Source organism: Alosa alosa, chromosome 11, assembly GCF_017589495.1.
Source record: "Alosa alosa isolate M-15738 ecotype Scorff River chromosome 11, AALO_Geno_1.1, whole genome shotgun sequence".
Taxonomy (NCBI): domain Eukaryota; kingdom Metazoa; phylum Chordata; class Actinopteri; order Clupeiformes; family Clupeidae; genus Alosa; species Alosa alosa.
Genome location: NC_063199.1, coordinates 30,943,368 through 30,961,069, shown reverse-complemented (window position 1 = coordinate 30,961,069; position 17,702 = coordinate 30,943,368). Strand labels below are relative to the sequence as shown.

General features: G+C 46.1%; 2 protein-coding genes across 2 annotated transcripts in view; one reads left to right on the top strand and one right to left on the bottom strand.

The window, feature by feature from the left end:
* The window catches only part of iqsec3b (IQ motif and Sec7 domain ArfGEF 3b), a 40,514-nt gene extending 39,426 nt beyond the window's left edge, over positions 1 to 1,088 (bottom strand). The window contains exon 1 of the mRNA XM_048257118.1: positions 425 to 1,088. Coding sequence (XP_048113075.1) covers positions 425 to 828 — 404 coding nt within the window. The 5' untranslated portion in view covers positions 829 to 1,088. The remainder of the gene's footprint in view (positions 1 to 424) is intronic.
* A 352-nt stretch (positions 1,089 to 1,440) lies between these two features.
* On the top strand, positions 1,441 to 17,360 carry wash1 (WAS protein family homolog 1). Its single transcript, XM_048257119.1, has 11 exons — positions 1,441 to 1,564; positions 2,762 to 2,902; positions 8,868 to 8,979; positions 11,006 to 11,149; positions 13,228 to 13,364; positions 13,624 to 13,759; positions 14,678 to 14,882; positions 15,408 to 15,584; positions 16,070 to 16,228; positions 16,734 to 16,802; positions 16,931 to 17,360. The coding sequence occupies exons 1-11, from the start codon at positions 1,557 to 1,559 to the stop codon at positions 17,086 to 17,088; spliced, it is 1,446 nt and encodes a 481-aa protein (XP_048113076.1). The 5' UTR covers positions 1,441 to 1,556; the 3' UTR covers positions 17,089 to 17,360.
* The last annotated feature ends 342 nt before the right edge of the window (positions 17,361 to 17,702 follow it).

Genomic DNA, 17,702 nt, shown 5'->3' with positions numbered 1-17,702 from the left:
TTTGCAATACAGAAACATATTGCACAGATCAGGCCAGGGCTATTGGTTTCCACAGCACCCAGATAGAACTGGACTAAATGAATTCTTTGCGGCTGGATTAGGAAGCAAATCAACTGAATAATTTAAGCGAGCGAGCGCACTGTGTATTTACAGTAGCGCGCCACCACACGCATTCCGTGTGCTGTTACGTAATAGCCATGTTTTGGTGTTGTCTTCATCCGTTATCCGCAGGAGGAGACCTGAGATGGGACAACCTATTTCTATGACTCTGTTTAAAACACTAAGAAAATAAAAAATTGCATATAATCTATTATTTTACAGTTTGTGTGTGTGTGTGTGTGTGTGTGGTGTGACAGACAGGGTGAGAGACAGACAGAGAGAGAGAGAGAGATAATCTGATTGATAAGAGAAGGATCTCCCTTACTCTGATTTGTGCGCCCGTGCCCCTGCCCGGGTGAGGGTCGAGGGAGTCTGCGGGACCAGCGCCTTGCAGCCCTGCCGGCGTTCCGAGTCCTCAGGAGAATCTTCCGGGCTTGGGGAAAGAGTCGAAGCCGGCACAAGCTGCATCTCCTGCTGGGGAATGGAGGGCGACTGCTCGGCCTGCGGCAGCTGCCCCGGCTGTGCTTGGTGGTGGTGTGGAGGATGATGCTGGAGCTCATTTGTCTCTCGCAGCTGCTTATTCTCCACCACCAGGTCGTCCAACTTGCGTTCGAGGATGTCGATGCGATGCCGCTGGGTCTGGATCAGACTCTGCTGGTTTTGAACGATAGCTGTCAGCTCCTTCAGATACAGCACCGCCTGGACGGGGTTCTCCAGCAAACTCGCCATGATTTCGAACACCTCGGCCTTTGGCTCCGGTCAGCAGGACAGCCTGGCGAATTGTGCACAGCAAGACGTTATCCAGTGACAACGCTCTCTCTTTTTACCTCCCTCTCTCTTTAATTCTTGCGCTTTCTCCCTCCTCCGCGCCCTCTTTCTTTCTTTCCCCTTAGGTGTGCAGAGGTTTTTTTTTTTAAAGCGGAGATGCTACGCGCAATTAGGGACTCTCCTCTCCTCCTACTGCCCCGCGCGCGCACTCGGGAGAGCTGGTGCTGATGCGAGAGAAAGCATCCAACCCAACACGGAGAGGATGTCGCGTCGGTGGGCTTAGCACAGGGGTGGACTGACGTAATCACGCATCAAAGCAAGCACTGAGCTATTCACTTTGATGCAGAACCCTATTTGGTGTCAAATCAAGCCCATTACCATGTAATTTAATAAAACAATAAAATTGTCAAATAGTTGTGAATTAATCTTACACCAGTCGAATGTTACAGCATACATCTGTTCGTATTTCTTAACGGTTTCAAAACGTTAAGTGTCATGTAACAACGACAACAGCTAGGTAGGGCAAACTACGCTTTACTTCAAAATGGGAAGACATAACACGCCCCCGTCAGTTTATGTGCCCTCGCAGTCACGTGATACTGCTCAATACGGAAGTATACAAGTCACTGTGCGGTGGCTAATGAAAACCTTTATCTACACAACAATTCTTCATAACTCGGATCCGTTATATGGTCAGGTAAGACACGTTTTCAGCAACTTATCAATACTAGCTGTTGGCGGTTAAGTATAAAAGCTTAGTCGTTGCGCTTGGACATTTTAAATGCTCTCTACATTCACAGCTAATTCCTCTCTTTCTCTTTCCACGAAATTGGGCCATGGCTAGAGTAGTAGGCTACGTTAACGTTGCAATAAAAGTATTCATAGAATTATGATAGGCCTATGTTATATGATTTAGAAAATGATTCTCTGAAGAAGAGTGTCTATGCTATCAATGTGAGGATATGCTGCTTTAATTTTCGTAAAAATCAGCTCAGGTCGTCTGAGCGTGCGTCTCATCATCGTTCTCGTGTGCCTCAGTGGTGTTTTCGACAGGTCTAAAATAAAACTCAAAAATGAAATCAACGCGTAAGTTGTAGAGACCTCGTCATTACAAAGAATATTGTCAATTCAAAACGCATAGGTCACATGTTTTGACGATATTCTGTGCCGATTCTTGAAACCACCTGTAACGCTCCCATCTAGAGAGCAGATATATGCACACACGCTCCACTTTCTCCGTTTATCAAATCTGGTTTATTATGATTCCGTTTTTTTTTTCTTTTGCAAACCTCCTTTGAAAATGTCAGATGTGGGTCATTTGGAGCCCCCACGAGAGGTCTCATTCTGGCCAGCTGGGCATCATGTGATTGTCGCTATTGAGCTCGCTCCTTCTGTTTGCAATGAGGATATAAGTATATATACTCTTTTGATCCCGTGAGGGAAATTTGGTCTCTGCATTTAACCCAATCCGTGAATTAGTGAAACACACAGCACACAGTGTACACACAGTGAGGTGAAGCACACACTAATCCCGGCGGCGCTGAGGGTTAGGTGCCTTGCTCAAGGGCACATCAGCCGTGCCTACTGGTCGGGGTTTGAACCGGCAACCCTCCGGTTACAGGTCCGAAGTGCTAACCAGTAGGCCATGGCTGCCCCAACATTTGCGTTAAACTGACAGGCAGGACCCTCTTAAAGCCCCCCTAGGGGAAGGTCAATAAAAGTCCTATAGGCCTGTACTGCAGTCACACTTTTGAGTTCTGAACCCTATCCTTGGATTCATGCAGTATAACATTACAGTAAGAGTTCTACAGCTGTAAATCAGATGCAACCAAATGTGTAGTGGTTTATTCTAGCTGTGTCTGTGTGTTGTGTGTGTGTTTGTGTTTGTATGTAGGATGACACAGAAGCATTACCTGGAGGGCCAGGTGTACACAGTGCCCCTGATCCAGCCTGACCTAAGAAGAGAAGAAGCCGTGCAGCAGATCACTGATGCCCTCATGTATCTGGAGAAAATCTCCACAGACATCTTTACCAGGTACATATGCATGCACATACACACACACACACACACACACACACACATGCACGCACTCACACATGCACTCACACATGCAATCACTCTCACATACATCCAGCACTGGGTTCCCCCTTCTCCCGCAAATCTCTCTCTCTCACACACACACACACACACACACACACACACACACACACACATTCATTCATTTAGTGCTTTTTCAAAGTTCTCAATGTCTCGTTTTAAATGTTAAGGCCCTCAGAAGTCTACCAATGAAGTGTGGAGCTACTTTGAGCCACGTAAATGGTGTAAAACAGTGATTTATTTGCATGGCTAGGCCGATGCCCGAGGCACCCCTCGAACGATTTCTGAGTGCAGGGGACAAGCCGAGATGAGCTATGAGACAAACGTTCACACTTGGTATCATGTTTCAACACACTTTAGGTCAATGTCACACCGGAATTCTCCTTTAAGGTGTGGGTGGGTGTGTGTGTGTGTGTGTCTATGTATGAATGAATCTATGTCTGTATCAGCATGAGTGTCACAGAAGGTAATCCCAGCTCAGATATTATCTGCAAGGTTTCCATGACAACAGAAAAAATGTGCAGGAGAAGAGGTATATCTCCAAGGTATAACAGCCAATATCGGGGTATCATGTACATGGTACCTCTCAGATTTAGCTGAAAAGCTGTGAAAATATGCCTTATGTTACCAAACGAGGGAATCTGAAGTTTCAGGTCAATATCTCAAACGGTTTGCCCGTGGCGTCCATTTGAATTTCGGGTGCCACGGCCCTAATTGACACATTGGAATTTCACATTTCATCTTTTGACATTTTTGGAAGCCCATAACGTCTGTTCTAATAGTGGTAGAAGGCTGGAAACTGGTGTGGTAGTTCATTGTAGCCTGTAATACACATCAATCAACATTCCTTACTGTTTGGGTGAGAGGTGGGTCACCAAAGTCCAAAAAAATGTTGACGGCATGTGTGATTTTTCACTTTTTGGGTGGTTCTAAACAGGATTATTTGTTATGTGGGAACCTTGCTCTTGCCAAAATAAATTTGAAGGGTATGGTACCACTGGTGGGGGTTATATGGGGGTCCAAAAACCCTCTCCGGTAGAGGTGACTCTTTTGGAACACCGTATTTGGACCCCCAAACGACCATGTGGTCACTTGATGATCCTAATGAGATTTAAACCAGATAAAGATACATATTTGTTCTTTCTTTTAATGAAATAAAACCTTTGACTATGAAGCTCCATAATATGAATTTTATTATTCATAATGCACCATTTTGGACATTGTTTCCAGAATTTAGTGATGATAAAGCATGAAAATAGTGGAAATAACTTAGTATTATGCTCAGTGATGGCAAACAATTAAATACTGAGACTGTCACGGATTAACCCCTTATCCCCCATGAAAGAGACCGGCCATCAAACTTTTAAAGAACTAAATAACAAGAATGTTACATAGTGTAAGAACACTACAAATAGAAGGGAGTTTTCCTTGCCCCTGTCACTCTCCAAATAAAATTTAATTGAAAATTAAATTGAATAGTGTCTTTAACTATTATCCAAGAAATTGTGGAAGCAGTGGCATAATTCTGTCATGGTCCTTTTGATCAAGTTTGTATTGGCGAGCACTTAATGAATTTCACAAAAACATCACCATGTTCATCTGAACGTTCAACAATGTTTTCAATGAACGAGTCATCATCATAGATACAGGCAATGTATTTTCCTGGTTGAAAAATTGAGTTTTGTGGTTGTTCTGACTGCGAGTGTTCTGCCTCCAAGTGTTCTGGATTGGATTGTTGTCCTGCATCGACATCTGTGAATATTGTATCCTGTGATATTATTTTCATCCATATCTTATTTCTGGAAATTGGTATAAAGCAATGATGCGATCGTGTTCCACTGATCGTTTTGGCCGAGGCGTAACGTCTCTCCAATTCGTACGTTTCCTCGTGTTTTTTAATATCTTCTGCACTAACAAAGAAGAATGTAATGTTCTTAATGTTTTCTTTTGCCCATTGAAACATCTCCATTGGTGTCAGAATATGGTTTGCATCAGTGGCCTGCAGACTTGCTCGTGCTGCAAGTCACTTGACAGTTCCGCCGATTCCATGCAATTTCCCATGCAAAGTTGCAAAAAAATTCCATTCAGCAGGGATGTCAAAATCCTGCATGTGATGGCATCGGCGGAACTGTCAAGCAACTTGCAGAAAACATTAAGAACATTCCATTCTTCCATGGCAGTTTGGCTCCAGGAGGTTAGGTCTGGTCAGGGGCTGCAGGGTGATGGGATTTGAGCTGGGCTGCAGGCTGCAGGAGATTGAGTCTGTATAGTAAGTATAAGTATATATATACTCTTTTGATCCTGTGAGGGAAATTTGGTCTCTGCATTTATCCCAATCTGTGAATTAGTGAAACACACTCGGCACACAGTGAACACACAGTGAGGTGAAGCACACACTAATCCCGGCGCAACAGCGGCGCTCGGGGAGCAGTGAGGGGTTGGGTGCCTTGCTCAAGGGCACTTCAGTCGTGCGGTCGGGGTTCGAACCGCCAACCCTCCGGTTACAAGTCCGAAGTGCTAACCAGTAGGCTACGGCTGCTAGTCTGGTGCTGGACAAAGGGGTGTCTGGTCCAGTTCTGGGCCGTGCGGTGTTGGGTCTGGTGCTAAGCCGTGGGGTGTTGGGTCTGGTGCATTTCTGGGCCGTGGGGTGTTGGGTCTGGTGCATTTCTGGACCGTGGGGTGTTGAGTCTGGTGCTGGGCTGCAGACTGATCATCTTTGGAAGTTTCAAGCACCTGCCTGTATCTACTGTGTGTGTTGACGATAGGATGTGGAAGGACTGCTGGGGCTTTGGCAGAGGGCAGCATCTTTTAGTGTTTAAGCACAAACGCCCCTACGCAGACTCTATGGAGGTGGACATGGTCCTGGAGGCTGTGGACGGCAAAATCAAGGTATGCCAGGTGGACGTTCGACATTCTAGCTCATCCTTGAGTTGTGTCTGCATTAATCAGAGTTAGTTAGTTCTTGGTAAGAGGGTGGAGATTACTACTTCAGTGCCACCCTTTGCACAGAGTCTGCCACATGCTCCTGATGTGTCCTGAGGTCATTGGTTCCCACATGGGTGATGATGACTGGGCTCACCCAGGTGTTACAACATGGGTGATGATGACTGGGCTCACCCAGATGTCCCCCCAGAGCTGCTGGAACACTCTATCAGTTTTTGGACACACAAATGTTCATGTTTTATGAGTGGAACTTAGATGGTCTGCCTTTAAATTTCCAATTTGAGTAAATTATGATTACTATTTCTGCATGTAATTGTTCTAGGGATCTGAAGTGAAGGGCTCTGTTTGTGTGGCAGCTGGTGGTGTTGCTGGAGTGTTTAAATGTTGTGATCATCATTTCCGCTAAGTGCAGAGAGTTGGTGTTTTGATTTGAGACAACACTACCCTGCTCAAATCCACACACTACGCGAGTAAGCACATAGTGCACTGCATGTGAGTATACTGTGGGAATAACGCTGATTGGAACAGAGAGAAAGTGTGTAGTGCTGTATTCTGGGTCAGCCCCATTAAGCAGAAGCAGCCTGATGTCTGTGCACCATCAGCTATCTTTCCTTTCACCTTCTCTTTCCTCTCTCTCTTTCTCTCCTCTCTCTCTCTCCCTCTCTCTCTCTCTTTCCTCTCTCTCTCCTCTCTCTCTCTCTCTTTCCTCTCTCTCTCTCTCTTTCCTCCTTTCCTCTCTTATCTGTCTTTCTCCCTACTTCCTCCCTCCCTCCCTCCCTCTCTCTCTCTCTTCTGCCTTTTCTCTCTACCTCTCCCCTCCCCAACTCTCTCTCTCTCTCTCTCTCTCTCTCTCTCTCTCTCTCTCTCTCTCTCTCTCTCTCTCTCTCTCTCTCTCTCTCTCATGCTGTGTCCCTTTCCTTTTCGCTAATGGAAAGGCTTTTAGACATAGGAAAGCACCTGAGGCTTCTGTGTGTGTGTGTGTGTGTGTGTGTGTGTGTGTGTGTGTGTGTGTGTGTGTGTGTAGTGAGTTAGAGATGCTGTAATGTGTTGTTGTCGGCCTGTATCTTAAAACTTTCAGAAACACTAATAGCAAACCAATCACGCACAGAGTTGAATCGGGCTGTTTCAAGGTCACACGCAGACAGTCCTCATCTTAAAGTCTGTTTCTGCACCATCACCATAGTGGATCCATCTCACCACTTACACGGAACAACCCTATTTAAAAACCACCAGTCAAAAGAGACGCAGCAACCACTGACATTAGGAAGCAGGCCTAGCAGCTAAATGTCCTCGTATTTAGAGTGTGTGTGTGTGTCTGTGTCTGTGTGTGTGTGTGGAGAGAATCGTCAGCCTCACAAATCTCAGCCTCCAGATTCCCCCATCTTACTAATAGGCCCTGCTAGCTGTCGGAGTGTACAAGAGTGAACAGAATAGCACTGCCAGCGACATTCCCCTCATGCCAGCCATCTAAGTCAAAAAATAAACCAAGCTTTCTGTTTCTAGGCTTTCTGCTAGGCTGTATCACCACGAGTTATTATTACCCAGCAACGTAAATGGGCAAATCTGTGTCTTGCGTGAAAAGTTACACTAAATGGATTATTCTTAAGGTTAGCTGCTCCGTCCGATGTTTTCATTTGACTGCAGTACAGTTACCATTTGTCTGCAGTATAGCATGGTCACAGTCAAGACTTAGATGGTCCTTAGAGTGGGTTAGTAAGTCCTAATATTGGCTCAATCTGACTATACTAATATGTTATAGTGTAATAAAAGCTTTATTACAGTCTAAGAACAGGGTACATAAAGTGTACCCTGGAAACTCCAGAGTTCTCGCAAGAGCACAATTTGGATGGTCTCTGCAAGACACTCTGGCAATAAGTAATGATGCACGTTACTTTTGCCACTTGTATCGCGAGGAGCAAATCACATCGGTGTATCTGATATAGGCGTGCCAGAGGCGAGCTAAACAGATGACAGTCACAGTGTTATCCAATTGCATCGAAGTCCGGAATCAGTCAGTAAACATTGGTCGTATTGTGTTATCCAATTGCGTGCAGTGAGATTTTCAAATGCACGCTTGGTGCCGCCCCTCGAGTTGGGCCATTACATTATTCGTGGCCAGACCCTTAATCTTTCTAGATTGCCAGGGTCTGGAATCTCCAGGCTACATCAAGTGCATGCTGTACTGAAAACAGGAAACATGAACAAAAGAATGATTCAAATAAAATCATCCAAGGGAGCACAGCAATTTACAACTCTATAACTCTTAACAGTTATAGACAAAAGTGCAGGAGGTAAACTGGTGTGTCTTTTAGTTCAGTGTTTCCGTGTGCCGTGAGGGCTGCGCAGATGTGCCGCAGGAAAAATTGCACGGCAATAAACCACAGACTTTTTCTGTGTTTAATATCATGGTGGTGTGCCGAGAGATTTTTTTCATAGTAAGTAGTGTGTCGGAGAGAGAAAAAAGTTTGGGAAACACTATTACCTTTAGAAGCGTTGGTGCCCTTGATAAGCTTTTGCTTATGTCAGTTGATGGTACTTCAAGTGTGGCTTTGACACTTGTGATGGTAGATGTGCAGGGTTGTGGATGAACTCCGTCCTGAGTCTGTTTGATTCGGCTGTGTCGGAGGTCCTGGTGGAGGGGAGCGTGTTTAATTATGTATGGTCCTGGGGCTCTCTGGAGAAAGGGTCATTACAGTCGTCCTTGTGGATCCTCCGTTCATCACAGCGCATTGCCTCACCAGTGACTCAAGTCTTACTGTGGGTCTCTGAGTCATGTGGTAGTGTATGTGCACATTTATTGCTTATTGTGCATATGTGTGTTTGTGTGTGTGTTAAATGTCCTTCATGTAGTATAATGTATATCCCCCATATGTAATCCTTCTTCTGTGTGTGTGTGTGTGTGTGTGTGTCTGTGTGTGTCTGTCTGTGTCTGTGTCTGTGTGTGTGTGTGTGTGTGTAGGGTATCTCAGAGTGTTGAAAAGAATCGTGCTCAGCTGCAGACAGTCACAGACCGCATTAGACTGGCCCAGGCAAGAGTACAGAAGATCAAAGGCAGCAAGAAAGCCACCAAGGTGAGACACACACATACACACACACACTTAATTATTCCTGTCCTGTCTCTGACTGTCAAAACTTACAACTACACTGCACCCCTCCCCTTCCCACCAGAACACCCTCCAAACAGACAAGCACAACAGAACACACGTTTCTCGAAGACATGGCTCGCTTTCAGACTAGACAAACAGAACGTAGCACACTCGTCTCATAGAATACTCCCACGTCAGATGAAAAGATCTCTTTCAAATCAAATTCTTTCATCAAAGAATAGAACGTTCTCAAGTCAGACAAAATTAAATCGTACAAACAAACAAACTCTTTTTATTATACTTCACAATCAGATACAACAGAACTCTCCCAAATCAAACAAAACTTTCAAATCGGACAAATAAAATACTCAAATCAGACAGACATATTTTTGAAAACTGACATTTTTCCTCCTCTATATTTAATAATTCTGTCCACACGGATTCGCAAAACAGCCGTGAAAGGCTGTCAAGAACACGTCCATCAAAAACATGTCAATCAAGCAGATGGTGATGTTGGCCAATCAGAGACCTGAAACCATATCAAATGAAGGAGAAAATGTCATGTCACAATCCAAAAACTCCCTTTTCCCTGTCCACAGGCAAACAGTTTTTGAAACTCTCCAAACTCTTGAAGCTGGCCGGCGTTCTAATAACCATTTTCCGTGACTGAAAGTTTTCATGTGCAAGAAAGGTCAAAACGTATAAAAAAATCGTTAACACTTTACTTGACAGTATTGACATAAGAGTGACATGACACTGTCATGACACACAAAACCTAACCTTAACCCTTACCCTAAACTTAACCCTAACCTGTTATGACAAAAACCGAATGTCACTTAATAACAGTTAAAGCAATACCAAAGAACTTTCCCTCTGTAGCACGCAAGCTATTTGTTTATCCAGCACCGGCTTTGCAGATAACGATGTCCATAGACAAGGTAGAATATGTTGCACGATTTGTGAAAGTACGATGTATTGCGACATCAGATGCAAGTCTTATGTCTCATTCCATCGAACTACAGATCTGCTACCCGATCTGGCAAGCTTACATAGTGCGGTTATAGGCGATAGAGGGCTGTGAAGCGAATGCAGAAGTGCCGTTCACCCTGTTACAAGTTGATGAACCACTGAAACGATTTTGGAAACATTATTTTAAGGTACAAAAAACTCTTTGGTGTTGTTTTAAGTCATAAACGTTTATGACTTGTTTATGACACGTTCATGACAGTGTTATGTCACTCTTATGTCGACACTGTCAAGTAAAGCTGTCAAGTAAATCTCCATATTTGAAAATGCCCGGCTACGTGTGGACATAACCTCACAGAACTCTCCCAAATCAAGCAGAACTCTCAAATAAAACAAACAGAGCACTCAAATCAGACAAATAGAATGCAAATCAGACAAAAAACACACTCTCACTCTGTCAGGCCACACTCCGAACACAAATCAGAACATTCTCAAATCAAACAAACAGAACACACTCAAATTAGACGACCCTTGACTGGCATCCCAGTGTCTACAGCATCTCATCAGACAGCCCTGCTTTGCGCGGGCCCCCAGCTGGAGTGGAGACTGATTTGTGTCGGACCCCCTGTGGTTTACCCACTGCTCGTTAGGCTCCAGTGGGCTACAGTATGGCACCATACAACCTCCCCTTCCCCCCCTGTCTCCAGTGGGCTCCAGCAGCACAGCCCCCATCATCCCACCCCCCACCTCCCTCCGTGCTGTGCCTCTGCATGCTAATCACATGACCTCCACAACACGTGGAGCGCTAGCGCATAGCCACATGGAGAGAGACACCTGAAGCTGGCTACTCTACTGGGGATTCGACATGTTTTGTTGACACGTAAAATTTTAACCATGACACCTTAATTGGAAGAATGATACTAAATTCATAACATCCAAACTCAGAAAGACACTATGTACGCACATTGGCTATTATTTCATGTGTATATGTAAATGTGTGCACACGTGTGTGTGTGTGTGTGTGTGTGTGTGTGTGTGTGTGTAGGTATTCTCCAGTGCCAAGTACCCTGCTCCAGAGCGTCTCCAGGACTACACCTCCATCTTCTCTGGGGCAACAGACCCCTCTCAGAGACGACAGCGCTACCGCGTGCAGGCCAAGCTCCGGCCCTTTGATGAGAAGACACTACAGGTGATAATCTCTCGCCGCCCTCCTCCTCCTCCTCCACCACTGCCTCCTTCTCCTCCTCCACCACTGCCTCCTCCTCCCATTCCTCCTCCTCCTCCTCCACCACTGCCTCCTCCTCCTCCTCCTGCTCCACTTCCTCCTTCTCTTCTTCCTCCTCCTACTCTCTGTTTGAGTCGGCTGCCTTTCATGCCCTTACATGGCTCGGTTTCCTCTCTTCTCTCTTGCTCACTTTCTGTTTCTGTATCTCTCTCTTTCACACACACACACACACACACACACACACACACACACAGACAGAATCTTCCCCACTATGGTTGATAATGTCTGTTTCTGTTTCATGCAATTTTCATGGTTCCATTTTTTCTCTCTTTTCCGTCTTTTCTTTCACCCTCTTCCTTTATCCCTTGTGTCACACACACACACACACACACACACACACACATACAGTGTACACACACACACACACACACACACACAGTACACACACACACACACACACACACACACACACACACACACATACAGTGTACACACACACACACACACACACACACACACAGTACACACACACACAGTGTACACACACACACACACACACAAAATCTTTCCCTTTCCAAGTCACTGTGGTTGAAAATGGTTTTGCAGTAATGTGTAAATGGAGACATCCATCATCATCCAGGCATTCCGTCTGGTGCGTGGAACATTAGTAATAACTAATGGAGGCTGGGTTTATAACGGTGCCAGCTCCATCTCTCTAACCCCGAGTACTTTCACGTGAACGTGCCCTGCTATACTCCAGCCCCGCCTGGTGTAGTTTCACGTGAACGTGCCCTGCTGCGCTCTGTTGTGATGGGCTAGATGAGCTGCATTAGCAGCAGCCTTACGCCCCAAACATCAGCAAACACACCCTGACGGCACGAAAGGGCACCATGGAGAGATGGCAGTGCCTACAGGAATGTGCTAACTTCAGCTCTGCCGTATTGTGTGTGTGTGTGCGTGCGCGTTTGCGTGTGTGCAATGTGTGTGTGTTGCCACATCATATTGACACAGAAAAGAGCTCCCTTGGCAGTGCACATGTCTGATGACTTCATTAAAGGACACTGTGGCCATACTCCCCAGTCATATTAGAACTGCACTGCTCGGAACACTGAGGCAAGAGGTTCAGGAAAAACCAACCAATTTTTGGTTCTGCACATTCTTGAATTTCCCCTGGGGATCAATAAAGTATCTATCTATCTATCTGTGTCTGCATTAGTGTGTGTGTGTGTGTGTGTGTGTGTGTGTGTGTGTGTGTGTGTGTGTGTGTGTTTTTAGGAGAAGCTAATACATTTGTGTGTTTCAGTAGAAGCTGATGTGCTTCCCTCTGAGTGTGTGTGTGTTTCAGGAGAAGCTGCTGTATTTCCCCATGTGAGTGTGTGTGTTTCAGTAGAAGCTGATGTAATTCCCTGTGTGTGTGTGTGTTTCAGTAGAAGCTGATGTAATTCCCTGTGTGTGTGTGTGTGTGTTTCAGGAGAAGCTGCTGTATTTCCCTGTGTGTGTGTGTGTGTATGTGAGTGTGTGTGTTTCAGTAGAAGCTGATGTAATTCCCTGTGTGTGTGTGTGTGTTTCAGGAGAAGCTGCTGTATTTCCCCAATGTGTGTGTGTGTGTGTGTGTGTGTGTGTGTGTGTGTTTCAGTAGAAGCTGATGTAATTCCCTGTGTGTGTGTGTGTGTGTGTTTCAGGAGAAGCTGCTGTATTTCCCCAATGTGTGTGTGTGTGTGTGTGTGTGAGTGTGTGTGTTTCAGTAGAAGCTGATGTAATTCCCTGTGTGTGTGTGTGTGTGTGTGTTTTCAGGAGAAGCTGATGTAATTCCCTGTGTGTGTGTGTGTTTCAGGAGAAGCTGCTGTATTTCCCTGTGTGTGTGTGTGTGTGTGTGTATGTATGTGTGTGTGTGTTTCAGGAGAAGCTGATGTAATTCCCTGTGTGTGTGTGTTTCAGGAGAAGCTGATGTAATTCCCTGTGTGTGTGTGTTTCAGGAGAAGCTGCTGTAATTCCCTGTGTGTGTGTGTGTGTGTGTGTGTGTGTGTGTGTGTGTGTTTCAGGAGAAGCTGCTGTATTTCCCTGTGTGTGTGAGCACTAAGAAGCGACCAGAGGATGAGACGGAAGAGGGGCTGGGAAGCCTCCCCAGAAACATCAGCTCAGTCAGCTCACTACTGCTCTTCAACACTACAGAGAACCTGTGAGCACACACACACACACACACACACACACAACAAAGAACCTGTGAGCGCACACGCACGCACACACACACGCACACTACAGAGAACCTGTGAGTACACACACACACACACAAACACACACTACAGAGAACCTGTGAATACACACACACACTACAGAGAAATTGTGAGTACACACACACACACACACACACACACACTACAGAGAGCCTGAATACCACTCCACTTCATGTTAGTTCATGTGTGTGGGTGTGTGTTTAGGTATAAGAAATACGTGTTCCTGGATCCATTGTCGGGGGCGGTGACTAAGACCCACACCAGCCTAGAGACGGAGAAGGAGGAGAAACCCTTTGATGCTCCGCTGTCCATCACCAAGAGAGAGCAGCTGGAGAGACAGGTACACACACACACACACATCTCCAGGCTCCAGGCGACACAATGTTGTCCATCACCAAGGCAGCTGGAGACACAATGTTGTCCATCACCAAGAATGTTGTCCATCACCAAGAGAGAGCTGGAGAGACAGGTACACACACACACACACACACACCGGAGACACAATGTTGTCCATCACCAAGAGAGAGCAGCTGGAGACACACACACACACACACACACTGCGGCTTAGTCCAATGTTGTCCATCACCAAGAGAGCAGCTGGAGAGACAGGTACACACACACACACACACACACCTGCGCTCTAGGCGAGACACAATGTTGTCCATCACCAAGAGAGAGCAGCTGGAGAGGTACAGGTACACACACACACACACACACTCTAGGCACACAATGTTGTCCATCACCAAGGCAGCTGGGGACACACACATGTTGTCCATCACCAAGAGAGAGCAGCTGGAGAGACAGGTACACACACACACACACACACACACGCGCGCTCTAGGCGAGACACAATGTTGTCCATCACCAAGAGAGAGCAGCTGGAGAGACAGGTACACACACACACACACACACGCTCTAGGCGAGACACAATGTTGTCCATCACCAAGAGAGAGCAGCTGGAGAGACAGGTACACACACACACACACACACGACACGCTCTAGGCGAGACACAATGTTGTCCATCACCAAGAGAGAGCAGCTGGAGAGACAGGTACACACACACACACACACACGCTCTAGGCGAGACACAATGTCCGAGCTAACACTTTGACACAAGCGTTCAGATCAGAGGTTATTTATTAGTGCAAATGACTGGCCTTCTCTTTTTCTCTCTCTCTCTTTTTCTCTTTTTCTTTCTCTCTCTCTCTCTCTCTCTTTCTCTCTCTCTCTCTCTCTCCTTCCCTCTCTCCCTCCCTAGGCTCCAGAGAGTTATTTCTACGTGCCTGACCTGGGGCAGGTTCCAGAGATCGACGTGCCCTCCTACCTGCCAGACTTACCTGGCATCGCCGATGACCTCACCTACAGCGCCGACCTTGGGCCTGGCTTCGCCCCGTCAGTGCCAGCCAGTGCCAACATACCCGAGCTGCCTGTCTTCACCGAACCTGAGGAGCACAATGGACCAGGTAAGACGCGCACACACACACACATACACACACACACACACACACACACACACTGCTCTAGCATGCCTGAACTTCCCCACATTCACTGCCCATGAGACATTAGATGATTATGAAGTAGTGTTAACACACCTGTGGGTTAGTTGTTTTGGATGTTTGTGTGTATAAACAGTATATGGAATCGTGAACTGACAGTAGCCAGAAGCTAATGCATGTGGCGAATGTTTTGAATGACTCTGAGTAAAGGCACACAGAATATAGTGGCTAATAATCCAGTGTGTTAACTCCAGTGTTTCCCATACATTAGCTTATTTGTGGCGGCCCACCGCAATATCAACATTGACCACCACACAATGATTTTCCTGGTTGTACTAAATTGTGCTTAAATATGGTTAGAATCATAACCGCGCTGCACTAATTTGTTAAACACTGTTGCATTCGAGTTAATTCTGCAAACCTACCACCACAAATAGAATTAAATTCTGTGGGAAACACTGAACTCTGAGTGCATGTTGTGTTTTCCTCTAGGTGCCACTTTCAGAGAGGCAGCCCCACCCCCTCCTCCACCCCCACCCCCACCTCCCCCTCCAGACTCCTCCCTCCTGGCGGCTCTACCTGCTGCTGTTCAGCCTCCCGCTCCACCTCCTCCCCCGCCTCCTCCACCCGCGCTAGGAAGCCCAGACTCCGCACACACAGAGCCACCAGGTAACTCTCCAACACGCATGCATGCACTTGGGCTAGTGACCCATAACACAGACACACACACACAAGTGCCTGGTAACTTGCACATACACCCACTCATCACACATACAGTATACACTAGTTCCACACTGACCACAAATATTACATGTGATAAGTTTCCATTTACAAACAGAATTTTCTTGCTTCTTGGCATCTGACAATAATATAGAAGATATGTGTTTTGTGCTTGCTAGTGATGTCTTAACAAAGATTATAAAATGTGTGTAACGTGTGTTATCACAAAAACAAAAATAGTAATTAAAACAACACTGAGTCACAATTAACACACACTTACATAAACATGCTTGGATTCTACTTTCAACAACACACACTTTATGTTCATTGAACTGTAAAAAGGTAGCGAATGTGTGTGCGTAAATGCTAGACAGCCAAGTGTGTGTGTGTGTGTAAATGCCAGCGTGACCTTTGTGCTGTGACCTTTGCCCCAGGCGCAGTGAAGGGGGCGTCCACGGAGCTGGTGCAGCCATCGGACGGCCGAGCGAGTCTGCTGGAGTCCATCCGCAACGCCGGCGGCATCGGCAAGGCCAAACTGCGCAACGTCAAAGAGAGGAAGCTGGAGAAGAAGAAACAGAAGGAGCAGGAGCAAGGTGGGAACATGCACGCACGCACGCACGCACGCACGCACGCACACACACACACACTTGTATTTTGCTGGAAGGTGATGCACACACTCACACTCCTATTATATCAGAAAGTGAAAAGTGCTTCACGTACACGTTTACACACACACACACACACACACACACTCCTATTTTACTGGAAAAGCAGAAAGTCCTTAACATACACACATACACACATTCTACTGAAAGGACATAAAGGACGCATACACTCACAAACATACACAAATGCATGTACATGCACACACCCACACATTTGTTCTATTAGAAGGACATACACACACATACACATCAATGACCAATGGAACTCAAGTCTTCACGTCAATGGTGCACTCACAGACATGCCTACTCTGCTTGAAAGCCATGCACAAACACATATTCATGCCTTACTCTCTTACTCACACACACACACACACATACATAGTTGCTTTAATGTTTTTCTTGGTCCTTCATCTCTTCATCACTCTGTTCTCAGTGGTGGTTGCCGCAAGTGGAGGAGACTTCATGTCTGACCTGTTCAATAAGCTGGCCATGCGCAGGAAAGGTACGGTGTGTGTGTGTCTGCATATGTGCATGCGTATTTCACACAGTTGTGAAAATTCCATTGGTTGAAATGGGGGTCATCAGTGCTGATGAGCATAAGCATGTTGTTTCCATGGTAACCTCCCTCAGGTATCTCGGGTAAAGGGCCAGGGGCCGGAGACACCTCTGACGCACCCTCGGGAGCCGGCAGCGCTTTCGCCAGGATGTCGGACGTGATCCCGCCCCTTCCAGCACCCCAGCAGGCAGGGGGGGAGGAGGAGGAGGAGGAGGAGGACTGGGAGGCGTAGCCATGGAGACCATTGAGGAGTCAGAATGGAACAATGGAGAGAGATTGGCGCCCCCTAGAGGGCACTAAAGACTGATTGTACAAAAGTAGGACTTCTGACAGCTCTGTGTGTGTGTGTGAGTGAGTTAGACAGAGAGTGTGTGTGTGTGTGTGTGTGTGAGAGCGAGAAAGAGCGTGCCTGTGTGAGGCTTTTGTAATCATAATGTGTATAACAGTACTAACTTCATCAGCTGAGCAGTGCCAAGAATGTCTAATAAATTCCTTGTCATTTCATTGTTGTCTGTATGTTTGTAATTAGAGATAAACAGCAGTGCTGTCTCATACGCACGCGCACACACACACACACACACACACACTTTCTGTGAGGAGAAAGCAGATGGTTCTCTAGATAATTAGAGAGCTCAGCTCAAGTGATTAGACTCATATCAACTGCAATGGAAGGGAATTGATTTATCTGGTTTATTATGGGATGGATCACAATCATTTCAACAACAAATATCTTTCAGCATCAACAGTTAATAAAACAGGCGGTGAAGAACTCACACAACTGACAGACACACACACAGAGACAAGCAGTGATCTTAGAGAGCTCAGCTCAAGTGATTAGACTCATAT

Coding starts and splice junctions, on each gene's coding strand:
- wash1 (XM_048257119.1), top strand. Junction 2,903..8,867: donor TCCACAGACATCTTTACCAG/GTACATATGCAT, acceptor GTGTGTGTGTAG/GGTATCTCAGAGTGTTGAAA. Junction 11,150..13,227: donor TTGATGAGAAGACACTACAG/GTGATAATCTCT, acceptor TGTGTGTTTCAG/GAGAAGCTGCTGTATTTCCC.